The following is a 26,693-nucleotide window of genomic DNA, read 5'->3' on the forward strand; positions in this document are numbered from 1 at the left end:
GCTCCTTTGTGCACCTTTCTGCCAGCCCAGCAGCAGGGATGTTTAACTGGCCCAGCGTCCCAGCCCAGACGAGGGGTTCTCACCTCCCACCCACCTGTGCCAAGGGTAGGACTCTCACAGGACTCAGCCCAGAAAAGCCGAGGAGATTTGGGGGCCAAAGCAGAGGCTCAGTGTTCATCCTGGGGGAGCATCACTGTGGCACCTTGCAGAAGGGCTCTGCTCTCTCCTCTGCGAGCTCATGGCACAGAGGCAGAAAGGCTGAGGACATCAAATAGATAGATCCCTCATGACATGAAAGTCCTCAAGGGGCTGAAGGTTTTCTGGGCGCCAGAGAAGGGCAGCAGAGCTGGGGAAGGGTCTGGAACACAATTCTGATGAGGAGCTGCTGAGGGAGCTGGGGGGGCTCTGTAATGGGAACAGTTCCAGGCGTGGAGAAAAACATACAGCAATTGACAGGATTTTATTATATGGACCTTACAGTTATTATATGGACTTTACTGTTATTATGTGGTTTCATTGTATTCATACTACACAGTGCACAGTCTGGACAAGCCCAGGCTTGCCATGAATTTGCCTGCTCCCTGCTTCCCGCGCTCCTCCCCCTTTTGCCCGTGTCCCTATCCTGGTTTGTCCCCCCGCTTGTCTGTCTCATGCTCCGCCCTATGTTCTGGCCCTTTCCCCTCCCGAGCTGATAAAAGACTGCGTGCACACGTGAATAGAGGATTCTACTTGCTTGTGTCCCGGACCCGTGCTGTGCCACAGTCCGATCCCCCCTTCGGACCGCGACAGAGCTCAACCTGGAGAAAAGGAGGCTCAGGGGGACGTCTCAGGGACCTGCAACTCCCTGACAGGAGGGGGGAGCCGGGGGGAGGTCGGGCTCTGCTTCCAGGGAACGAGGGACAGGTCGAGAGGAAACGGCCTCAAGTTGCACTGGGCAAGGTTTAGATTGGATATTGGGGGAAATTTCTGCACTGAAAAGGTTGTAAAGCATTGGCACAGGCTGCCCAAGGCAGTGGTGGAGTCTCCATCCCTGGAAGTGTTCAAAAACCATGTAGATGTGGCACTTGGGGTTCAGCAGGTGTGAAAATCAGCCCAGAACACTTCTACCATCTGCATTGGCTCTTCTCCCCCACTCGGCCTCTGCCCCTGCCTCCCAGTCTCACAGCCAGCTCCCCTGACTTCCAAGTGCTGCCATGTGGGAGGAGGCTTTGGAAAGCCACTGAAACAGAAAAAAAGCTCTAAAGAAGAACATGCACCAGTGCTCAGCCCCAGCACACTCTGGCCACACTCTCTGTTCATAGACATGAACCAAACTGCAGCTGACAGCTTTGGGTTTCCATAGGTGCCATTTCTCCCTTTCCTGTCACTTAGGTCACTTTGGAGCTGGCTGAGCCTACTGTGACACGGCTGTTCAGCTCTGGTCCATCAGCATGGCTCGTTCTGGGTCTCTGAGCCTGCTGTGAAGTGGGTCAGCAACAGAAATGAAACCTTTCCCCCTCACCCCAGGTGTAGCCCCCCGCATCCCCGCACAGTGAGTGAGGACAGCTCAGACAGCTGCTGCCAGACAGCTCAGCCAGGTCCTGCCCTGCACGGCCACCGCAGCCCATCAGGATGCTGGACAAATTCTGGGCTCCACCGCCACCCAGGGACCACACACTGGCAGTGGGCTCTCCATCTCCATGGAGGTTCCCAAGACAAGCCACTGTGTCATCCCCTCAGGCACACAGGCACCAGGTGAGTGAGGGAAGCTGCTTTGCCTACGCATCAGCCAATTCAGATCACTCATGAGACACCTCCTTCACACAGGGGGGAAATGCTGCCACCTCTTCCTCAGCTCTTCTCTACATGGACAGAGCTGCTGCCCCACACTAACACAGAAAATATCCCAGAACCACCTTGTGTTCCTTCACATCCCTATCTCCATAGCTCCCTCCATCCCCAGCCCACTCCTGCCCCCCAGCACACCTCCCACGGGGAGCCACAACACCACGAGGAGCTGCCAGCAGTTGTCCTCTCACCCCAGCCCATAAAGAACATGGCTGAGCTTAGCAGAAAGAGTCCAGAGGTGCAAGGAAAGAGAGGAAAAAGAAGGCAAGGAGAGCGACAGCCAAGACAAGATGCCCATTTCCATGTGGCGTTTACGCGGAACCCTCGCGGTTCCTCTGGGACGCAGACTGGCGCTGTTGTCTTCTCTCATGCAGGTCTGTATCTGCTGTCTCCTGAACTGCTTGCTCTGGAAGCAGGACAGAGAGAGCTGTACCTCAGGGACAAGCTCCTTGCAGATGTCAGCAAGCCCTGAGGAGACTGCTGGGCAATAGCTGCTGGTGAGGCTGAGCACTGTGGGCTCTCAGGAGCGGCATTCCCGAGCGCTGGAGCTGGTGCAATGCTCCAGAACACCAATGCTGCAGCCCATGTCCCTTCCTCAGCTGAAAATGCTTGATAAAACTGCTTAAGTTTGGTGCCTTTTTTAGGGTGGAGTGTATGGAAATCCAGCACAGCAACCTCCTGAAGATCACAGCTCCAGAGACCATCACTCCTGTGCTCTCCTAGAGTTCAGGAGAGACCTCTCAACCCGGGCTCACACCCAGCCCCACACAACCAGTACAAGGCAGTCACTGGTTTCCAGCACAAACCTTGAAACAATGGTTCCCAGTGATTTCAGGGACATCCTTCTGGACTCCCTCTCCTCCAGACTGGCCAGCAGGGCTGCCCTTACACCGCACGAAGCCAGTGCATCCTCTTTCAAGACCTTTCACGGAAAGCACATCACCTGCTGCCTTTCCCATGCAGGTTCAGACAGCTCAGAAGAGCATAAAACCAAATGGCCAACCTCCAAATCCTTCCCCATTTGGGGAATTGGCTTCATCCCATCACTGTTCAGTCCCTTCCGTGCAGCTGGTGCAGCTGGAAGCCTGGCCTTGTGCTCTCTGTGTCACAGGGCCCATTGTGAACACACTGATTATGCTAAATATGTGTGCATTTAGCAGCATAAGGAGGTATACAAATAAGGTGTGGTATATAAATAAGCTGTGGTTTCCAAACTTAAATCTGCAGGATGAGGAAGTTGGTAAAGCAGCTTTACCTGGGTGTGATATAACAGAGGAAACTAAAATTAGGAAGGCTTCCTTCCCTTCAGCACACAATACTACGTGCCTGTAGAGCTGGTCAAACCAATTTTTGGCAATATATTTGTGGTAAAACAAAGCATGGATTTAATTATTTGGGTTTCTTTTCTTTTGTCAAAAATGCCTGTTACGATTGTGGATAGAAGCAATAAAAGCTTCCAAAAGCCTCCACTGGGAGTAATTGCCAGTAACGTTTTGTGGACGGCAGTTTTGTAACTGAAATTCTGGGCCCACTGGCTTCCCATGAAGGAAGGGCAGTTTGTAACAGGAGAATGTTAAATTTGATTTGGAAGTCCTTGACATATTTGCAAACCTAGCTGAGCAGCAAAAGCTTAGGGAAGGGATCCAGTGCCTGTAGAGTGGACTGGCCTGGGGGAGACTGACAGGAGGAAAGGGAAGGCAAGACCAAGAGTATCCGTATCCTTGCTCCAGTCTGCTGCCTCAGGAGCCCCTGGTGGTGGTGGGTCAGCATGAGCACCACCACCTCTTTTCCTTTTGTCTGTGACTCCAGACACAGCCAGAGAGCACCCCACAGAGCACACCTGGTGCCACGTGCGGAGCGTGCCAGCCACACATCCCCAGGATTATCTGCCAGGCCAGTGGGACCATCTTCTGCTTATTGACCCTGTTTCAGGGCTGTGCAGACACAGTGTTCAGGAGAACGATCCCTGGGCACTGACCCTCATGAAACCAATGCCCAAAGACAGGTCTTGGCTTGATTTCCCTGTAGGCTTGCTTCCTACAAAAAACAGCTTCAGGGAAATGCCCACTTGACTGACAGATCATCCTGAGAACTCAGAGCTGGACTCTGGGTGCTAAGAAGGACCCTGAATATTTGGTTGGGATATTCATGCACGAGATGGCAAAGCCAGGAACACTGTTCCTGTCACTCTTGGTTGAAATGGCAAAAGAAAATGCCTGCATGGGAGAAGGAGATTTCTGCAGCCATAATCTCCCATAATCTCACCAATCTCTTCCACAATATTCTCAGTGCTTCCAGAAGGAGTGTTTTTTTCCTATTCAGAAACAAAGTAAGAAAAGAATAAACACCTCAGGTAGGTGACCTGCCCTGGGGCTCTGAGAGAGGAGGAAGAAAAGAGAGACATTGAGGGGCTGGGGCATATCCAGGGAAGGGAATGGAGCTGGGGAAGGGGCTGGAGCACCAGGAGCAGCTGAGGGAGCTGGGGAGGCTCAGCCTGGAGAAAAGGAGGCTCAGGGGGGACCTTCTCACTCTCTGCAACTCCCTGAGAGGAGGGGGGAGCCGGGGGAGGTCCAAGAGCTCTGTCTTGGCTCTGCTTCCAAGGAACAAGTGACAGGATGAGAAGAAAGAGCCTCAAGTTGTGCCAGGGAAGGTTTAGATTGGATATTGTGAAAACTTCACTGAAAGGGTGGTCAGCTGGCACAGCTGCCCAGGGCAGTGGTGAAGTCACCCTCCCTGAAGGGACTTAAAAGACCTGTGGATGTGGCATGTGCGGCCATGGTCTAATGGTGGCCTTGGCAGCGCTGGGTTAATGGTTGGACTTGGTGATCTTAAAGGTCTTTTCCAACCTTAATGATTCTATGTTCTATGAATTCTGGGGCTTTCTTGGTCATGGCTGGGGTTAACACCAGCAGGGACAGGGACAGGTGGTGGACAGAACTGCCACCCCCCTGCTCTCAGCACCATCACAGCTGTCCTCAGCCACTCCACCCAGCACTGTGGTGTCCATCCCACTCAGCCCAAGTCCTTCAGTTATGCTGCTGTGAAACCACCTCAAGAGCTAAGTCCTTCTCCTCAGGGTGTTTTTCCCCCTTAGTTAAAACAGGTAACTTTCCTTGAAAGATAAGTGTGCAAATTGGCACTGTTTGCTCCAGAGTTTGGGAAGAAGAGCAAGAACAGCACTGTCCATCCTTCTGATAAACACCACTGATGTGCACACAGAGAAATGACAAAGAACAATGCTGCCCCCAAACTGTAAACATGTTACAAGTGATATGTTTAGAATAAGCAAATATTAGAGATTCTCGTAGAAAAATGGAGTAAACTCTTAACAACATACAACCATTGGCACTCAAACCCAATTAAACACACACCATCCCCCTGCACCTCCATCAGAGCTGCCTGAAGACACGTCCAGGTCTTCAGGAGCTGGATCTCACCCTCCTGCACTGAAAGAACAGATCCAGAAACCTGTTCACTTGGACTGGTAATGCCTGATAAGGCATTTTCTAACTATTTTCTAGGCATTTCCTAACTCCAGCTGAATGATGAATGCAAATACCTCAAAATGCAGATGGCATTTTCTAATCTGTTCAACTCAGCAGTCACAATGTATCCAGAAAAGAGTGAATTCAAAAGGAGATGGGGTGAAATGATGTCCTTAAGGATTCAGAGTTTATCAATGGAAACACTGACTACATTGATCCAAGGGTGCTGGAGTATTTGGTGCTTTGTTATTTGGGATAACAAAGGAAATCACACCATCAGAGTCCATGAAGTGGCATTGGATTTTAAATATTAAGAAAACTATTAAAGTTAGAGAAAAAAAAAGCTTTAAAAATCATAATTAAGAACTCTTTTTATGGTCATAAGGGGAAATTAAAAAAACCTCTGACTTGATTTAATATAGATAAAAGATATCACTTGTATAGTGATATACACCTGTGTCAAGCCCCTGCTGCCACTGTCTTTTGTGCCCTCTGCTGTCGGCAGCTCCTTGCTGGGCCTCTTCTCCCACCAGGTTGGAATTCCCCACCCTTTTCCTGCTCACCACAGGATCCAGCTCAGAAAGACTCATGCCTTGGGTAGGAAGAAGCTTAATGCAGTGCACAAAGCCTATTTTCATCAATCATAAGATCCCTACTGGGCTTTCCCCCGTGTCTCCCATCTCCTTGCTCACCCTCCTCGTACCATAAGCTGGCAAGTGAGGATGAGTCAGGGAGGAGAACCGTGCTGGAGTGAGGGGCAAGCAGTGGGAGTCAGTTTGCAGGTCTGATGGCTGAAGTTTGCTTTGCTCCCTCTCAGTGACTGCAGGAAACAATGGTGTCCTGCAGCCTGTCACCAGAGCCACACACCCGAACTACACACTAGGGACTGGGGACACGGGTGACTCCTGAGCTCCCACACTGGTATTGAATGTTAACGTTGGTTTAGACTGTTTTCCAAACCTATGGATTATGCTGTATGGGCTGAGTCCAGATGGCAGGATGAAGGTAAGGGGATTCTCCCCCCTACTCTGCCGTAGTGAGACCCCACCTGCAAAAGCTGCCTCCAGCTCTTGAGTCCTCAGCACAAGAAGGATGTGGACCTATTAGAGCAGGTCCAGAGGAGGCTCTGGAGATGCTCCGTGGGCTGGAGCACCTCTGGTATGGAGATAGGCTGGGAGAGCTGGCTGTGTTCAGTCTGGAGAGGAGAAGGTTCTGGGGAGACCTGAGAGCCCCTTCCAGGGCATAAAGGGGTTTTATAAAAGAGAGACAACTTTTTACATGGACAGACAGTGCTTTTAAACTAAAAGAGGAGAGATTTAGATTGGGTATTAGGATGAAATTCTTCCCTGTGAGGGTGGTGAGGCCCTGGCACAGGTTGCCCAGAGAAGCTGTGGCTGCCCCATCCCTGGAAGTGTCCAAGGCCAGGTTGGACGGGGCTTGGAGCAACCTGGGCTGGTGGAAGGTGTCCCTGCCCATGGGACAAGACACAATTGGGTTGCGGAAGGAGACGAGCTTTCAGGTCCCTTCCAACCCAAACTTTTGAGTGATTCTCTGATTCTGTGCCTGGGCACTGGTGCTGCCAACAGCTGATTTACATTTCGGGTAAGGCTTTACATTCACAGGCAAGGCTTTCCTGTGAGCAGGTACTCTTGGGTATGTGAAATGATCCCCTCTGAACTCAGAGGAGTTCCTGTGGCTTATGTGAGCTGGTGCAAGGATTTGTTTCTTACTGGAGTGGCCATTCTGAGCAGTTGAACAGGACCTGACCTTTCAGCTGGGAAAACTCCTGAGACCTCTCTGAAGGCAAGACTTGCTGGGGACCTGCTATGTGGGCTCTTTGCTGAGCGCTGCCTGCCCTCCAGAGGTGTTTTTGAACTTTGTCACCCATCCAAGGGCTTTAAATCACCCAAAGATATCATCTGAGCCACCCTTGCCTCATCTGGGCTTCACCATCACCCTCTGGCATCCAAACAATGATGTCCTTCCAGCAGGTTAGGCCTGATCAGTGAGAGGAAGCAAACAAAGGAATGGAAAAATACAGAACAGATGGGGAAATCACATCCAATTAGCTCCCAGAATGCACTTTCACAAGCCTTCCTTCTGGCAAAGGTGTGCTGTGACATTAATTTGACCTCTCTGCTTGAAAGACCGCCAGGGGCTCCTGCTCTCAGCTGGGATATTTGAACTGGTCATACTGGCACGGTCCTGCATTCCTGTGGGGGGCTGGTTGTAACTCAACACTGCCCCGGTCAGGCAGTCCATATCCTGCAGCAATCCACCTTCAGGAGCAGGATCCAAGCCCCGTGGCTCCTGCTGGGAGCTGGGTGCCCCATGAACAGCCCTTGCAGAGGGCAGGTGGCAGCAGCGTGGGGGCAATGCTTGGATAGAGACAGGTTTCAAACAACAGACAGCTTTTCCAAGACTTTTCCAAATAAGAGCTGTGGGTTTCCTGTGAACACCATTCAGCAGGGATGCCCACAGCTTGAGGCCAGAAGCTGAACAAGAGCAGCCAGGAAGGAGGCCACGGAGATGGTCCCAGGAGTGGAGCCCCTCTGCTCTGGAGGGTGTCCAGCCTGGAGAAGAGAAGGCTCCAGGGAGACCTGAGAGCCCCTTCCAGCACCTAAAGGGGCTCCAAAAGAGCTGGAGAGAGACTGAGGACAAGGGCCTGGAGTGACAGGACAAGGGGGAATGGCTTTAAGCTGAAAAAGGGTAGGTAGAGATTAGGTATTACAAAGAAATTCTTGGCTGTGACATTGCTCAGGCCCTGGCACAGGTTGCCAAGAGAAGCTGTGGCTGCTCTATCCCTGGAAGCGTCCAAGGCCAGGTTGGATGGGGCCCTGAGCAATCAAGGGTAAGTGGTGATTCGCTCCATCCTTCCTCAGACTTAGTCCAAGAGATGAACTCACTGCACCTAAACGCTCCACCAGCCATGTGAGCCATGGCAAAAGTGTCCTGGAGGACTTCGGGCCCAGCATCGATGCCTGGGAAAGCGTGGGGATTGTCCTGCTCTGCTCTGCCCTGGGGCGGCCTCTCCTCGAGTCCTGGGGGCAGTCTGGGGCACTGCAATATAAAAAAGACATTAAGGTATTAGACTGTCCAAAGGAGGACCACGAGGATGGTGGAGGGAAAACTGTATAAGGAGTGGCTGAGGGCACTTGGTTTGTCCTCACTGGAGTCTTCAACATCCTCCCAAGGGGCAGCAGAGGGGCAGGTACCAATTTCTTCACTCTCGTGACCAGTGACAGGACCGAGGGAACAGCTGGAGCTGAGTCAGGGGAGGTTTAGTTTGGATCTCAGGAAAAGTTTCTTCCCCCAAAGGGTGGTTGGGCACTGAACAGGCTCCCCAGGGCAGTGGGCACAGCACCAAACTTGGCAGAGCTCAAGGAGTGTTTGGACAACACTCTCAGGCACAGGGTGGGATTGTTGGGGTGTCCTGGGCAGGGCCAGGAGTTGGACTGAGGTGGGTCCCTTCCAACTCTGCATATTCTGTGATTCTATGAAGTGACTCAGAACACCCTGAGAGTGATTTAAGCCAATATCAGCTCTCCACACTTGCAGTGGGCTAAAAGCATCCCCATGACAGCTCCTGCAACTCTGCCCGGGAGCTTTATCAAAACCTACTGTTTTTGTGATTCTCTTCACTGAGTTTCTTCCTAGTCACTTCTCACTGTTCCCCGGTCACCACTCCAGGCTTGCCCTGCTCTCTCCACCTGGCAAATTCTCTGGAATTAACAACCCTGTCCAGGTTGTCCTTTACAACGGCCTTCGACCCTCTTTGTTCAGCCTGGGGAAGTTCAGTTAGCTACTCCTGACTTCCTCCTTCCACCCCCAAAATAACATCAATTCTTCCTACTCGATTCCCCAAAGAACCAACCATCTCCTCGAGTCGATGTGCCCTCTTCCTTCATCTTGACTCACCCAGTTTTATGAGCAAGTGCCACACGATTAAAAATGCCTCATCACAAAGCCCCACAGTGATACCAAATGGGCAACACGTGTAGTACAGTCAGCTTATGAATAACCTGGAGGTTGAAACTTGTTTGCACAATGTCCTTGAACAAATAAAATCCAGGGGCAGTGCTCTTGGAACCTTTTGAGAGCAAAGATCCATGGAAGGCCATAAATATCCATCCCTTGTCATTCTTATATTCCTACTAACATTCCTACTAACTTGTGACCTTACACCCTTCCTTTTATCTCTTTTAACCTGAATCTGACATCCACCACTGAAATGGGAAATTAATTCAACAAACCTAAAAACGGAAATGTGTATAGGATGACAATGTTGACTCCCTTTTTCTCTGAATATTCTTTTGTCAGCTCCTGGAAGCAAGTCCACAAAAGCCTCCCACATGCTGCCTAACAAAGCAGAAATGATTAAATGCATGTTCTTCTTTGGTCCTCTTCAGTCTGTATGGATCCTTCTCTCTGAATGCACAGGGTGGATCCACACACACATCTCCACTGCTGAGTGCTGGCTCACATTACAGACTGCTGGGACAAGCTGGATTCTTACAGAGCTTGTAGGTCACATGCAGACCGTGACACAATTAACTGTCCAGCCAACTGGAAGTTAAATCCTGCAAGAAAAAAACCCCATCCTAATCTTCTAGACTACAAATATAGCTGTCACTTAACTGTCACCAGCTGCTGAGGTAAGAAAGAGATTCAAGGAGAAAGAAATTCTCTACCTGTAAACAAATACTTGTTACTGATGATGGACTCCAAACCTATTGAACCTCTATCATCTTGCTGGAACACCCTGAGCTTTCTCACCAGCAAGGCAAAGAGGGCAGAACCGTCTCCTCATGTTAAAAGAGTAAATTAGAAGTTCACCCTGCTTGGAATATACCTGATTAAAAGTCAGGGCTGAGGCACAAACATGAAATGTCATGTTTCAGATTTATGTCCTGATATCTGCCTAAATTACTTCTCGGGGGCTACTGTGTGCTAGAGGGCTAAGAGATTGGGAACACCTAGAGGCAATACAGAAATAGAGGACCTGGAGAGAAGCAGAGACTTCAAAAGAAAGTGTTTTGATTTTCCTGCACAAATGCTCAGACTTTCATGTGTTAGAGGACATCCAGGTTTCTAGATAGAAATATTAAAAATCTGACTGGGTGTGTCCCTGGGCAAAAATGCTGCAGCTGACTGTGCACTGAGCATTGACCTCATCCTTCCCACCTCATCCCTTCCGTGGTTTTACAAGAGCCTACGTGGCATGAAGCTGTGTCAGGGCAGGGTTAGGTTGGATTTTAAGGAAAGGTTCTTCCCCCAAAGGGTGGTTGGGCACTGAACAGGCTCTCCAGGGCAGTGGGCACGGCCCCAGGGCTGCCAGAGCTCAAGGAGCATTTGGACAACGCTCTCAGGGACAGGGTGGGATTTCTGGGCTGTCCTGGGCAGGGCCAGGAGCTGGACTGAATGATCCTTGTAAGTCCCTTCCAAATCAGGATATTCTATAATTCTATCTGTAGATCAGGGGCACCCTGAAACACTAAAGTGGCAGACAGATAATCTTTCCTGAGAGCAAATGATACCTTTGAGGCAGAGAAGCTGCATAGGTGTAATGACAGAGATCCTCTCTGCCTACAAGCCTCTCTGCCTGCAAAATGACAGCTGCAACACAGGCCTCCAAAGCAGCACGAGGGCAGGGCCTGAGGGGATTACAGAAACACCCTGACAGTAACCTCAGGTAATGTCATTTAAGGTGTCTATCACCGCAGCATGAGATCCACAGAGGTTTAACCATATGATTGTCTTAGCCATCTATGTAGTTTTCAGGGCCTTTAATGGGCTGAAGAAGCGGACTGAACCGGGTGATGGACTGAAGGTGGAGAGGCTCTTGGTAGCACAAATAAAATCAGCCAAAATCCACCAGGAATGTACTGCAGAAAGCCTGCTACTCTTGTCAGACCTGGAGAAGTGAGGAGGCCCAGGGCTGCAAGAAGTTAACCTTGTGTGGGTGAATAATCACTATTTTCCCTTGCAGCTCTGCCTATTCTGCTTCAGTCACATGAATCATGGCTGTACTACCATTGACATGTCACCACAAGGATTTTCATGGATACGACTTAAAGAAGCTGTGGCTGCCCCATCCCTGGAAGTGTCCAAGGCCAGGTTGGATGGGGCTTGGAGCAACCTGGTCCGGTGGAAGGTGTCCCTGCCCATGGCAGGGGGTTGGAAAAAGATAAGCTTCAAGGTCCCCTTCAACCCAAACTGTCCTGTGACTCTGTGCCTCTATAGTCAGGTTAAGGACAGCACTGGAGGTTGCTGACTATAGAAAGCGCTTCCAGCAGAGGCACTCCTGACCCGTGTCAAACTCTGCATATCCAATTACAGGGCCATCAGAGCCAGGCAAGCCACCATCAATCTCCCCAGCAGGTATTTCCCAGCCCCTGATGACAGACACCCCTGGCACGCTCCCTCTGAACTCCAGTCCTTGCTGTCATGGGACACACAGCCCTTGGAAACGACTCCCGACTCACCCTCGGCTGGGGCATTGCACTGACCTTCCCCCCGTGTGGCTCCAAGCTGGCACTGTGGGTTTTCTAAAACCATGGCTACACTGAGGACTTCCACCCTGTGCTTGTCCCAACAGGCACACGTGCTCTGCCACCCATGGCATGTCCCACAGACTGGCTGGCAATCTATTTTTCCAATGTGTGGGAGGCCCACGCCTCCCTGCCATCTGCCACCATTCACTTCTTGTTGCTTCTGGAAAAAACTCGAAAAATAACCCTGCTCTCATTAAATTTAATGAAGCAGGAAGCCCTCTGAGTGCATTTTTCCCAAATAATCTGCTCACTGCTCCGTCACAACATCTTCACCCATCTTACTCCTCCCACACTTCTGAATCCATTCATTTGCTCCCATTTTGGCTGTAACGAGTGGACTGCCCAGTTTCTATGAGAACAGGGAATAAGTGGGAAATGGGGGAAATCTAGAAATCATTTTTAGATCATAATGTATAGCAACAAATAGGAATTCTTAAGAAAATATGGATTCTACCCTACTAGGCAAGAGCTTAGATGAGTGACAAAAAAAATTCTGACCTCCTTCTAAATATCTGTTTTCATGACAGAACAGCTTCTTCCAGTGGAAAATGGGATAACTGAAGGAATCTAAACTGACAGCTGACCAATTGTGCCCAAAGTCCACTGAGAAAATCCAATGTCCCCTGAGAAGTCTGCAGCTAGTACTGCCTCTTACCAATACTAGTTACAGTACTCTGCCTTTCCAGAGATATTGCTCCAGAATGTCCTTGCTCCAGTGTGGTGGTGGTTTCTCTTTCTCCATCCCTCACAGAGCTCTCTTCCCTACACAGCAGTGCCAGCAGGCTGCTAGAGAACTGGGCAGGAACAGGAAACAGAGATCCTGATGGGGCTGGATGAGAAGACTGGCACACTTACAGAAGAAGCTTTTGCTGCAACCCTTCCTACCTCTGCTAGACAATGATTTCACTTTCCAGAGTTCCTAACTTGGCCCATCCCAACAACCTACATCACTCCAAAAGAGAGACAAAGCTCTCAGAAGAAGGAAGAGAATGCTCTCCCCTCCCTGAACAAAAACATCAGTGTCCTTGACCTGGGAGAGATCCGACAGCCCTTGGACATACCCACACATTCTGCTCCCAGACAGCACGTTCTGACTTGGCTGCATCTCCCTCACGCCATGCACCCAGGGAACCACCCAAACATAGCTCCTGAAACTGTCCCAACTCCTGGTCTTTGCCTGGGCAATAAACACCTGCCCCCCCCCCCCCCCCCAGCAGTTTTGGCACTAACACTATTCCGAGCAAAGCTCAAGTTCCCCGTTTCAGTGTCCTAACCTGATTTTTCAGGTTTGTTTATGGGGCGACTTCTTTCTCACTGCTCCCAAAACACAAAATGAAGGACAACAAAAGATTAGTTCTGCTGCTTTACTTCTGCATGGTTACTGTTCATTCTAGGTAGCAAAGGAGCTCATATTAAAGTTTTCAGCTTTCACATGAGGATCATCTGCTGCATCAAGTCTCTGAACATAAAGGCAAATGCAGGGTCCTGCACCTGGGGAGGAATAACCCCATGCCCCAGCCCGGGCTGGGGGCTGCCCTGCTGGGGCAGCAGCTCAGTGGAGAAGGCCTGGGGGTTCCAGTGGACACCAGCTGTCCCTGACCAGCCCTGGGACCAGGGTGGGGGATCCTGGGGTGTGTGAGGAAGGGCATTTCCAGCAGGTCAGGGAGGGGATCCTGCCCCTCTGCTCAGCCCTGGTGAGGCCTCACCTGGAGTGCTGTGTCCAGTTCTAGGCTGAGGGAGCTGGGGCTGTTCAGCCTCCAGAGGAGACACTGAGAGGGGACCTCATCCCTGTCTGTCACTGTCTGCAGGGAGAGGGCAGAGGATGGACCAGGCTCTGCTGGGGGGGGCCAGCAACGGGACAAGAGGAATGGGCAGAAACTGGAACACAGAAAGTTTCATCTGAACATGAGGAAGAACTTTCCTCTGCACTGGAAGAGATTGCCCAGAGAGGGTGTGGAGTTTCCCACACTGTGGATATTCCAGAACCCTCTGGATGCAATCCTGTGCCATGTGCCCTGGGATGACCCTGCTGGAACAGGGAGGTGGGACTAGATGATCCACTTTGGTGCCTTCCAACCTGAACCATTCTGTGATTCTGTGTGTGAAAACAGTGTACCCCCTTTTTCTAATCAAGTGAACATTCCCTGAAGGTGCCTAGCATTAGATTGAACTGTGTGAAAATAGTGATCACAGCACCTTTTCTCCCCAGTCTGTATTTTGTCAACACAATCATCTTTAACCACAACAGAAAAATAAGCTAACACTGTTATTTTGCAACATGATTCATTTCCATAATGAAAAATCATTACTATTCTTTGATCTGTAGCAGATCTAATAAAATAGCACCTTCTTCAGTAAATGAAATTGGCCACTAAATAAATCTGAATTACTAAGTAAACTTGAATTACTCTTCCTGCCCATGTGCTCTGAACAACACTCTGTGTATCTGCCCCTCTGCCTTGAACAGACTGTACTGATTCCCCCAGATAGCTCAGGCAGCTCCAGAGGACTTTCGAAATTATAATGTCCTGGCTCACTGCAAAGGTTGTTCACAGCAGTGCCTTCCTCACCAAGAAATCTCTCTTGATTCCTGGGCAGGGCACCACTATTGACATCAGGGTCTCCTCTGCACCGAAGGCTTCGTGCTGGAGCTCTCACCTGGACCCAGGACATGCTCTGGGGGTGGGGATTGGCACTGTGAGATCCATGTCTCAGGAATGAAGAATACTAACAGCTGCTGGCATAAAGTGACACAGCCTTGCAGAGCTGCCATGAAAACTGTCATCTCAAGGGCAAAATCTGATGTATTGCAATGAGGTTCATGATAAAAATATAAAGCCTTGCATCATTTCAGCCCCTAAAAAAGGACCTTGGCCAAGGCAAAGGAATTTTTGCAGGTTGCAATAGTGCCTTTTATGTTTACATTCTGTGCATGATGATCATCATGCACAGAAGAGATATTCCAGAAGTATTTCCCATGGCTCAATACCATGCAATGACCTCTAGACAGGTGTCTGCAGAGCTCCTGTACCCTCCTGGGCCAGACCCTTAGCTGAGCAAACTGGCAAAATGTGGCTGTATGTGGGGAAAGAGGGAGACTTAAAACAGCTGAAGAGCTGCACAGTAATTTCTTGAAGTAAGAAATGATGCCTGTTTCTATTTCTATGGGAAGGAGTAAATTACATCATGGATATACACACATGCATGGGTGCTAATGCCAATGTTTACATCCTTCACGTGTGACATACATACCACACTTGTCACACAGAGCTGTCTCTGGATGAGTGCTTAATGTCGAAATAAACAGTGAAAAAATAGGAACATATTATCTCCAAAATAGCAAGACTTCCCCCAACCTCTTCCCTGTCCAACTTCATGGACTATGCAGTTCCTCAGGGTTCACTGCCTCAGCCAGGAGCTCGAAGTCTAGCTGAGTCTGACAGTCTTTCTAAGGCTCATACCTGGACTTCTGTGGAGCCTGACAGGTGCTGAGAGTGCTCCTTAGTTTCCGACACAAAGTCAGCACTTCTGTGATGGTGGGACTTCTGATCATGGTGGCCATCCCTTCTCCTGGCTTCTGTGTCAAACAAGACATTGTTTAGCCTCTCCAGATACTTATCCAGCTCTTCCTGGGTGTGCTCCAGTTGTTTGCTGACATTACTGGGGGAAAAGGAAGAGGATGGTGAGGAGGGTTTGCTTTCCCTGTCCTTCCTGGCCTCTTCCACATGCGGGTTTTGCTTCATTAGAACAAGCACGATGATCATCAAGATCAGGCAGAGATACACAACCCAAACTTCTTCCATCTTAGTGGGAAGGTATCAGGAGCTGGTCGTGCCTGTTGATGCACTCACAGGGAAGAAGCCAAAAATGGACCAAACCCAGCCAGTGGTCAGCACTCCCCAGCTGACAGTGCCCACAGGAGGACTGGTGCCAGTAATCAAACCACTATGGGAAGGGATGTCAAAGCTGGATTTTCCGAAGCAGCATCGTGTTTAGACCTTCCGCGGTTCTAAACACGAAAGCAGCACAAACAGTGAGCAACAAAGAAATCTTAGGCAGCAGAAAGATACAAGATCATCTGTCACAGCTTCATATGACCTTAAAGTAGCAGTATCTCCTCTTTTTCCTGCTATGGAGCTGCAGGTTCAATGCTCCTCCCTCTTCAACCTTCCGTTACAGTGTTCCAGTTGTTGTCTTGCTCGAAGTGCTAAGTTTTTCTTCTTTCTAATTCAAAGAAAAGATAAATTAGGATTGGGGTTTCCCTCCCCAGATGAAGATAATATTTTATCCTTTAGGGGTGATTAGTTGCTGAGTCCACCCTCAGCACTCTTAAAAATTTAAGTGAGACAAGGTAATACTAGTCACCTCAGTTACAGGATCAGTAGGACCAACTTGTTGGCTTTCTGTCTTTGCTGGTCTTGGGAGAGGGAGTCCCCCCAGAAGCGGCTGCTGAGACTCTGAAGATGATTCCAGCTGGACTTTGTGGGGATCCCTTGGAGATCCTTTGTGGGCTGCTCCTTGGTAACTCTGCCCCCCAGATTACTCAAAGAGGGGCGGCTCAAGGGCCAATAAATGCATTTCCACTGACCCAGCCTAGGAGAAGGGGTGGGACAAATGTGCTGATTAGTGTCCAGCATCCAGGATAACAGCCAAAATGCCAGTAGGGATGGGAGCGGGGAGGCTGGCCATTCCAATTGGAAGCAGGGTCTGTCTGGAATGGGATTGCTTTTCCTAACCTTTGCTCAGAGGGTCTATTTACAGAGGAGGGTGCCAAGCCCAAAAGGACCAGAGATCACATCCAGGTTTCTGCTGCCTCCGTGTGGAAACATTCTTGGCCTCACCCTGCCACATAAATAACCCTAAAATTCTTCACTTTGCTCCCCAAAGCGAGACATTTCTCCCGCTTTACTGCAGTGAATGGTCTGAGACAGGTCACAGTGTTCCTTTACCCCGTTACTCATTTTAGAAGCTGCTCCTCAGCTTTTAGTTTTTCAAGATCGATGCTATGAAGCAAGTTTGGCTCTAGAGGCACTGTGGTACTTCACATTCCCTTTTGCCTTGTCTTTAACTCGCTCCTGAGGTCACAGCCGTGCTGGAAGCTCCCGTAAGCAGTTTGCAGCCTACAAGCCTGGGCCTGGCACTGCTGCCCTACATTTAGGTGGGCAGTCACCCAAGAGATACAGAATACCAAATCCAGTCACCCTGTTGGCACCAAACTGAAATGCCAGGCACAAAGCTGAGGAGAGGATGCAGAGACAGACAACTGAGCTCGATTTTCTACCAAAACTGAGCTATATTTCCTTAAAGCAAGAACAGTGGAACAGAGATGTCCAGACAGATGAGAATATCTCCCTTCTCTCTCACTGCTGTACATCATTAATGCCTTGGGGCATGGACCAAACCTCCAGCTAGAGGTATTACACTGACTAGCGGAGCAAAGCCCTGACCCAAACCCGACACTGCTGCAATAAGAGACATTGCTGAAATCCTAAAGAAATACTAAAAGGGGAAAACACCACTTTAAAAAAAAAAGTCATTAAGACTGCACTGTGGCCCCTCTAAAGGGGAAAGGATGGATGGAGCAGCCCACAGCACTTCCTAACTCCTATTAACATTGCTTGTTTCCTTTCAAACAAATGTAACACAGCAGAGATGCTTCAAGCATTGCAAAGCTTAAAAATGAAGTACAGAGACTGCTGTAGTTTCAGATGCAAAATGCCATAGTGTTGCCTCTTCAACACAAAATCACTAGTGAAGTAACTTGGGCACATCTGTCAAAAACTCAGGAGGCATCACCTTGGCTATGAAAACAGGGAGTGGACAGAGAGAGGCAAAATGCTTTGTCCAAGATCCCCATGCTGACTTGTGGAACTGACCTGGAATGACACTCAGGGATGTGAGGGATCACACTGATGAACGTTTGCCTTCCCATATACACATATGTAAGTCCTCCAATAACAGAGCACAGGAGAAGGAACATAGGCTGGCTTTGTAGGTCAGCATTATCCAGACCTCTGGAAAACCACAGGAGCTGTTCTCATATCAGAATGCATTTTTCTCTGACCTCTTTTTATCTGAAGATAAACTGCTGGATCAGGTTACACCAAATGCACACCTCACTGGTATCTTTATTCTAATTGTGAACGCCTAAGGAACAGCATAAGCACGAGGCAGTTATATAAGAATGCTTCCCAGAATACTCCTGCAGCCTTCCACAGCAAAGATTTTGTAACATTTTAGCAGCTTTAGCTTTACCTGAGACAGGAGAAGGGAAAAAATAACCGTTTCCCAGACACCTGCTGCACAACCAGCCAGGAAAGCAAACAGCTGTAGTTCCAAGGTCATGTACAAGATGCTCTTTAATCTCAGTAAATGGCATGAAAACACTAAAAGTTTGACAAGGACACAGCTTTTGTATGTTTAATATAAAATCCTGGAAATCAAAACTAAAAAAAAACTGTCTAAGGTTGTTCCACACAGTCAAAGTTGTGCTCCTTGGCAAATAAAATAATATGCCAACCTTGATTTCCAGTTTTTACCCACTGACTTCAAGAAGACATAAAGTCAGCTCTGCATATTTTTCCCTGTCGTACATGTTATCCAGGTTCAGTTTCCCAGACAGGAATTCTTTAAAATATTCTTTTAAAATAAGTCTTTGCCAGCCAGTATTTTCCACCATCTCTCAGCTGCTCTCCCTGGAATCTGCCCACACTCCCATTTCTCACTTCTCACACAGGCTGACTGGACCATAAAAGGGAGGAAAGCACTGCTCCCCAGGGACACCTGATACCACATAGCCTTTTGCAGCACTTCTCTTCCTTCAGCTTTTTTAGGCTTGGTGGGAAGATCTTCTGTAGGAACACAGGAGATGGCTTCAGTGACTAAAGTAGTATGGAAACACTGGAGACACACATTCAAAAAGCCAAAATTTAATACAAATCAAGTGGAAGAGAGTCTTTGGGCTCTGACAGTTCATTTCACCACCACCCAAGGTTGGCACGCAGCTGATTTTACCTCTGAGTCACTGGTGGCTGTAACTGGACTACTTACAAAGTAAACTTTATTTAAGAGCTCATTGTACGCCCTTCCTAGCTGGCCAGAACCTGGCTCCAGCAACAAAAACCTTTCCCTGTCTGGAAACAACTGTCCTTACATCCCTAGGCTGGATTAAACCAGCATTTGCAGTTTTATTCTAAGTCTGTTTCTGCCATTGAAAGAGATGAATCAGCAAAAATGGTTCTCACTCACTCTCTCCCCAGACCCTGAGCTCCACTCCCTCGATGTCAGTGATGGCATTGCTGGTGTTTGCTGGATGCCAGAAGCCGCATTCACACAGACTCATGGAGTGGAAGCATCCAAATATCCACTGCTGGATCTTCACAGAAGCTGCATCTTCTTTCCAAACCATTCCCCTCTGTGTGCATGGTTGCCTCAGCTGCTAGGAAAGCTCTGCTCTATTTAAAAACCACAGGAGAATGGGAAAATCTCATGGTATAAAAGAGAGATTTCACAGTTAATGTAAATTCTACAGGAAGAAAACCAGATCCTTTCACTGCTGACCCTTTCAAAGGTGCCTCTCTACAGTGTGAGTACAGAGGAGCACTACGCTGGCTGAGTCTTGGGGTCATACGGTACTAGGCAGATTTGGTTTAGATTTCTAGATAAGGCACTCTGGAACAGGATCAAGAGACTTACTGATGACATTTCCTACTGCACAGCATCTCTCCACCGTTCTGCAGTTTACAGGGGATCTGGCACAGGGATTTTTTTACCACAGTTTTAGTCTAAGACACTTTTCTAGAAGAAATTAAAGCGAAATTCTTCTTTGGAAGCTGTGTCATTGAATAAGCCTGTGTAAAGCGTCCTGGGTGACTCTGAAGGGAATCCTGCTGAACCCTGGCTTTTCCTGCAAGCTGCCGAGCATTTCCGGATGAATTTGCCATTCTTCTTGCGGATGCTTCCCTTCACCTCCACGATCCTGGCAGCCTTTGCAGCTTAAAGAGGGGAGAAAAGAGCCGTTAGAGATGTTTAGTGATCTCACATAGCGAGGCTCCATTCTGCAAAACAATCTGCAAGGCAGGAGTGAGTCCCTTTCTTCTTCTTCTTCTTCTCCTCACTATGAGAAGTTCTCCTACCTGTTTCCATGAGCTTCAGCTCCCTGCACAGCTCCTCCTGCACCTTCTTCCTGTAGTCTCCAAACATGGCTCTCATGAGCTGCCGCTTCTTTACCAGTGGAGCCTTGTCACTGCGCAGTGTCCTGATGGCCCGGAGAGCCTCTTCAGCTGCAGCAAAGGAGGAACAGCACACAGCTTAAGGTTTCCTGCTGGCTCTGCCCCTGCATTCCTGCCATCCCTTCCCACAAGAGAGAGCTCGCCTTTATTTGAATGCCTACCCTGCTTTGGAGTGGGTTTCTGTGTCTTCAAGCCAAGTTCCAGCTGTTGCACACACCAGTCCAGCTCCTTCTGCAGCTGCTCATCTGACTGCCATCAACGTGGGGCACAGGGAGCAAGAGGAAATAAGTCACCCAAAAATTAAAGCAGCAGTTGCTACACGAGATAAAAGGGAACTGCGTAAAGTCAGGACTATTCTCAACATCACATGCTGGTGATCAGTTTACAGACTCCATGACATTTTCCCTCTAGTGTTTTTCATTGGATAAACTAAAAGCACTGCACAAATGTTTAGTTGCAACTCACTGCCTCTATTTGATGGGTTTAATATGTGGCTGCCATTCAGAGGGTGCTGTTTTCTGGAAAGCTGTTCAGTGCCTTTCCTCTGAAAGAAGCTGTCAAATACACTTACAGATGGGAGAAATAAGCATTAACAACAAAAAAAACCTATCACCAGACCTGCATAAAATCAAAAAAAGTGAACAATGGACAAATAAGTCTTTTTTTCTCAGCTCCTGCATGCTTGCTAAACCAGAAATACATGAGGAGAAGGAAGCTGAAGCCCACAGAGATGGAGGAAACCAAGTCCCATTGAGCAAAGCCAGCTGGTTAACTCAGCAGTGGGACAGGAAAACAGGGCTGCACCCTGGGACCGAAGTAATTTGTAATTGTTATGTACATGTAAACACAAAAGCCCTCCCCTACAACAGTCTCCTTCCAAAGGACTGGAAGGGCTTTACCTCACCTTCCAATCTTCCTGCCTCTCCTGTACTCAGCAGTGTTTATTGGTAGGATGGAATGTTCCAGAGGCGGGTGAACACTCAGTGCAATTTCCTTGAAGAATATTAAGAAAAGGAAGATTTTGTGCAATCTTCTATTTCAGTATTGCTCAGCTGGTACTGTTTCTTAATAATACCTACACTGGTGCTGAGAAGTAAAATAAAATGAAGACCCAGACCCTCAGCAGAACAGAAAATGTCAGGGTGTGCCTTAATGGTGTGTTGACACATAACTTGCAACCTCAGTGGATTTCTGGGCCATGCCCTACAGCGGGAACCTTCTGAGAAGCACCTTGAGCTTCACCCCAGACCCCTGGCTATACCAGGTGGCAGCTCTGTGCCTTGGTTTTGCTACTTGCAGTATGTGAGCAATTCATCCTGCCTGGCAACAGGAGCAGGGCCTGGTTCGGCACCCACAGGCACTGATTGAGGGCAGTTACCTCCATTTCTTATTTTCATTTCCTTAAGAAAACATGGCATCCAGCTCCCCAGGATTAGCTGTCATAAGCCTAAACATGAAATGTTTCAGCACAAGTCTGAAGGACCATTAACTCCCTTTCCACTAGTCAGGCTCCTCAGCTGCGTAGCAGAGAAAGCAAACAGCTGCTGGAAGAAGCAAGCAGCAACCCCGGTCTTTCAGCTCTCATCTCAAGGCAGTATGCTAATTGTTCATCTGTGTAAAGTGATAAAGTGCCTCTTTAGGTTAAGGGTTTATAAATTATGGGATCTCATCAATATTTAACTACCTGGGAGGTCTTCTCATCCTGATGGGAAGTATTTGTATTTTGACAGCTCTTAGCTTCTGTCTTTGCTTTCCTGCTGGTCTCAGTTTCTTCTCTCTCCGTTTTACTGACTGGTGGTTTTTGTTTCTTCTTCTTTTTCTTCTTCTGGGCAGCTTCATCTCCTGTTGATTTTGCTGTTGCTGCTTCATCTGCAGGAGCAGTCTCTGGTTGGGGGATCTTTGATGTGACATGGCTTCTGTCCTCTTTGGGTGCACTCCCTGCAGCTTGAGTCACCTCGGGCTCCCGCACGGCTGCAGCCCGTGGCAGGGCTGTTGCTTCAGCCCGTGGCAGGGCTGTTGCTTCAGCAGGCAGTGAAGGATCTGTATGTTGGCTTGAGGGAAGTAGCTGGAGCTGAGGACAGTCTTCATCTGGGATGGCAAAGTTGAAAGCAAACTTGGGTTCTTGTCCAGAGACAGCAAACCTCAAGGCTCCATTCCAGCTCTCCTGCTTGGTGGCTGTGACAGCTCTGCTGTCACCAGGGTCTGCTCCTGGGTTGGTCTCGGAAAGTGTAAAATCAAATCGGAAGCTGCTGCCAGATGATGTGAACAGCTCTGGCTTTGCCTCAGGGCTTGGGTCAGACTGTTTCCTACCATCTGCAGCCTGCCCACTGCTTGGCTGTACTTCCAGAGCACCAGGTTTCATGCCTAGAAAAGACAAAGAGTATTGTTTCTATCAATACACCAGTTTCCTACCACAGGGATGCCACTGCAGCTCCCTCTCTAAGGCACTGCCCAGAGAGTTGACTCAATCAAAAGAACAACCTAAGAAATCTACAGAGAAGAATCAAGTCTCACCATCCCCTGAATGACAGCTCAAGCTCACCTGCTTTCTCCATGCTGAGACAATAATCCCCAAACACATCACTCATCACTTGTTGCTTCTTTGCAAGAGGAGTCTCAGGGGAGCGCAGGACCTTGAGAATGTGCTGGGTCTCCTCTACTGCACTCAGAAAAAATCCAAGAGAGACAAGAAACAGGTTATGGTGGGCCTCAAAATCCCCACTGTGGGATGCTGATGACTGAGTCTTCTCTGAAACGTGCTCTGTGTTCATATCACCTCTGACTAATCCACAACTGGCATTTGGTTGAAAGGGAACTCCAAGCGCTTCTAGAAGATGAAATACTGTGAAATGTTCTTAGCGGGGGAGAATCTAACTACTTATTACATACAGTCAGACTCTTACACTGCAGTAAGTGCACTGCTAATGGCATAGAAGTTACATAGGGCTCAGCAACCCTCTCCTCAAGGCAAATACAAATCCCAGGGCCCAGCTCTGTGTGTCTTTTCTGAAAAACTGGAAAAAATCTTAGTAGAGAGCACACCCTGAAAAGTAGGACTCTTGCCTGGCTCTCATACAAACCAGTCTGACCACAAGAGGGATCCAAATTTTTTGTGTCAGAGCAAATTCTCTAAAAAGCACAGCTGTTCTGTGACAGTAGACCTCAAGACCTCAGTTCGGGTACCCTACGTATAGTCTTGTAGTGTTTGTCTCACTCATTTCCAGCCACACGACAGCCTGATGTACTGCACTAGTACTGTGGAATGGGCACGTCCCACCTCTCCTGGCTGCAATGCCCGACCACCGCTGGGGGAAGAACCTTTTCCTAATATCCAGCCTAACCCTCCCCCGACACAGCTTCAGCTGTCCCCTCGGGTCCTGTCCCTGGTCACAAAGAGCAGAGATCAGAGCTGTCCCTCCTGAGGAAGCTGCAGACCCTGATTAGGTCTCCCCTCAGTCTCCTCTTTTCCAGCTGAACAGACCAAGGGCCCTCAGCAGCTCCTCCTGTGGCATCCCCTCCCGACCCTTCACCATCCTTGTGTCCCTCCTTTGGACACTCTCTAACAGCTTCAGATCTTTTTTATACTGCAGCACCCAAAACTGCCCCAATATTGCAGGTGAGGCTGCCCCAGTGCAGAGCAGAGGGGGACAATCCCATCCCTCACCCAGCTGGGACAATCCCCTCCCTCGCTCGGCTGGCAATGCTGGGCCCGATGTCCCCTAGGACACGGTGGGACAGAAGTGGGATGTCTCTTCACAGCACCTGGGTATCAGGGTCCTGAGCACACGTGTATCCCTATTTCAAGGGGTTGGTCTGGTTGTAGTCCAGGATCTCATGCAGACACTGCTGCAGCCAGATAACTCATGGATCCAGATGCTGAATTCCTGGCTAGAGCTTGGATCTGCCTCCTCACTGCACACTCCTTCAGTGACTGGGACTCCAGGCAGAGCCTGGGTACCATCAGCAGGACTGCCCTGCTCTCCTGGCTCAGGCTCTGTGCAAAGGGGCTCCTTTCTGGCCAGGCCACTGCTTCTGCTGCCTCATCCCTGGACTCAGCTCCTGCCTCCCCTCCAGGAGCTGCCTTCCCTGCTGCTGAGCACTGGGGATCAGCACAGGACATAGATGTAACAAAACGGTCTGATCATAGAATAGTTTGGGTTGGTTGGGACAGTAAAGCTCATCCATCCTCTGACATGGGTAGGGACACCTCCAAGCCCCGTCCAACCTGGCCTTGGACACTCCCAGGGATGGGGCAGCCACAGCTTCTCTGGGCAACCTGTGCTGGGGCCTCACCACCCTCACAGCCAACAATTCCTTCCCAATATCCCATCTAACCCTGCCCTCTGGCAGTGGGAAGCCATTCCCCCTTGTCCTGTCCCTCCAGGCCCTTGTCCCAAGTCCCTCTCCAGCTCTCCTGGAGCCCCTTTAGGCCCTGGAAGGAGCTCTTGGGTCTCCCTGGAACCTTCTTTTCTCCAGGCTGAACACTCCCAGCTCTCCCAGCCTTAATTCTTGGAGCCTGATACTCAAGCACCATGTGTGGGCACATATTAGTTACTGCTACATCCTCAGGTGAACCAGCAAACACTCACCTGGGCACTTTACAGATGGTTCACACCCCTCCTCTACAGGTTAAGTAGTGGCCAGGAGCAGGACGTGAGTCTGCATTTCTCTACAAGTTGTACTGATAAGATCAATCTGTGACCTTATGAAAAATATTTTATAGGATTTTATCTTCCATGTAATTTCTCCTCGGAACAAGCTTCACAAAAATAAAAACACCTACTGGTGTTTAAGGGCCAGACACACTGGCACAGTTAAGATGGAAAACAAAGGCAGAGATGTAGCAGAACCAAACAAGCCATTAGATGGGAAAATGAGAACATGAGAAAGGATACAGAACACAGGGAGAATGAACACTACAGGAATGAAAGGTAAAGCTGCTTCCAGATAGACAGCCCTTAAAATTCAATGCTTTAAGTTGTTTTGTATTTAAAGCAAATCCCAAATGACAAAAGAACAGGGAACAGAAGGGAGAGAAGAAACAGAGAAATGTCCAAATCTGCTAAATCAGACCTGAGGCTGGAATATGGGATTTGTGGGCTGGGAAAGAGGAACATACCTGGTTTTGGGGGTGGGGTGAGGTGGAGATCTGCCTCCAGCTGCGAAATGCACCACTTCAGCTCCTCCTGGAACACATCCTGGGGAGCCTTGGACATGGGATGGGGAAGGAAGAATGTCTAAAAGAAGCACAAATCTCTCGTCTCCAAAACTGATTCCAAACCTGACTTTCTGAGGCCCTCTCCCCTCTCATAGATCAGATCTGGCTTTACACTGGAGGTGCGCTGTGCAACTGCTCATTTATACCATCAACCAGCACAGGGACACGTGTCCTGTGCGGAGAGCACCAAATGAGCCCTCTGCATTACAAAAATCACAGCCATAAACTCCTACTAGCAGGAACACCCCCCACCCCCCCCCCCCCCCCGCTCCTGGCAAGCCAGGACTTCCCACAGATTTTTTTTCTCCCTCTTTCTCTCCTCCTTCTCCTTTTTAAAGGCCCACCCAAAAAAATTCTCATTTTATCCTGAAGCTTATTACGGCACAATGTCTCCACGGCAGGAAACTTCCCTTTCACACAGCTCTGCGCCCTGTGCTGTATTTTTACGCCGCCCGCCTCCTGCTAAGCAGGTGGAAGTGAAGGCTTTGCAGCCCGCGGGGGGGGATGGAAGGAATGTTCGGGACAAGGAGGTGAGGAGGGGCTGGGGAGGGCATCGGCGCTGCTTTGAGGAGCACCTTTTGGGGCCCTTACCCGCTCCATGCCGCTCCGCGCCGGGGAGGAAGCGGCCCCGCCGCACCGCCCACCTCCGGTCACGGGCAGCGTGTGGGCTCCGGGCCCAGCTCCGCCCGGGGCCTCCCCGGGGCCTCCCCCGGCTCTCCCCGCCGCCCCTGGCCGGTTCGCTGTGCGAGCCCTCAGCGCTCCGCAGGCCCGTTCCGGCCGTGAGGAACCGGAGGGCTCCCGGCACAGCCCGGCCCGGGGGCGCCCAGCACTCACCTTGGCAGTGCGTTTGTCCCTTCGGGACTGCCCGCGCTCCCCTGAGCCCCGCAGGGAGCTGTGGGACACCCGTGTGTGCACTGCCCGCCCGGGGGTGCCACGGAATCACAGAACGGGCCGAGCTGGAAGGGACCCACAAGGGTCATCGAGCCCAACCCTCAGCCTGCACGGGACCATCCTCAGGATTCACCCCCTGTGCCCCAGAGGATCATCCAAACCCTCCTGGAGCTCTGGCAGCCTTGGGGCTATGCCCACTGCCCTGGGGAGCCTGGTCAGTGCCCAACCACCCTCTGGAGGAAGAACCTTTTCTAATATCCAACCTAAAGCTCCCATGACACAACTCCAGGCGACTCCCTGGGTCCTGCCCCTGGTCCCCCCAGAGCAGAGCTCAGGGCCTGCCCCTCCTCAGGAAGTTGGAACTGCAGTGAAGTCTCCCCTCAGTCTCCTCCAGCTGAACACACCAAGTGCCCTCAGCTGCTCCTCACACGGCTTCCCCTCAGGGCCCTTCCCCATCTTCGTTGCCCTCCTTTGGACATTCTCTAAT

General features: G+C 49.8%; 1 protein-coding gene across 3 annotated transcripts; it reads right to left on the reverse strand.

The window, feature by feature from the left end:
- Nucleotides 1–15,821: 15,821 nt before the first annotated feature.
- On the reverse strand, nucleotides 15,822–26,283 carry LOC114000280. Of its 3 annotated transcripts, XR_005565415.1 has the most exons (8): nucleotides 25,217–25,496; nucleotides 22,640–22,756; nucleotides 21,782–22,461; nucleotides 20,259–20,346; nucleotides 20,002–20,148; nucleotides 19,115–19,860; nucleotides 16,232–16,459; nucleotides 15,822–16,090 (listed from the first exon to the last, which is right to left on the reverse strand). XR_005565415.1 is itself a non-coding variant. In XM_039386211.1 (7 exons), the coding sequence occupies exons 1-7, from the start codon at nucleotides 25,913–25,915 to the stop codon at nucleotides 19,664–19,666; spliced, it is 1,326 nt and encodes a 441-aa protein (XP_039242145.1). In that variant the 5' UTR covers nucleotides 25,916–26,283; the 3' UTR covers nucleotides 17,977–19,663. The 3 variants fall into 3 exon arrangements, 1 of the variants encoding a protein (XP_039242145.1); XR_005565416.1 differs by lacking the exon at nucleotides 16,232–16,459; XM_039386211.1 differs by lacking the exons at nucleotides 15,822–16,090; nucleotides 16,232–16,459 and adding an exon at nucleotides 25,907–26,283 and having other exon boundaries at nucleotides 17,977–19,860; nucleotides 25,217–25,304.
- Nucleotides 26,284–26,693: the final 410 nt, after the last annotated feature.

Source organism: Pipra filicauda, unplaced genomic scaffold, assembly GCF_003945595.2.
Source record: "Pipra filicauda isolate LSUMZ 115617 unplaced genomic scaffold, ASM394559v2 scaffold472_size498715_pilon, whole genome shotgun sequence".
Taxonomy (NCBI): Eukaryota; Metazoa; Chordata; class Aves; order Passeriformes; family Pipridae; genus Pipra; species Pipra filicauda.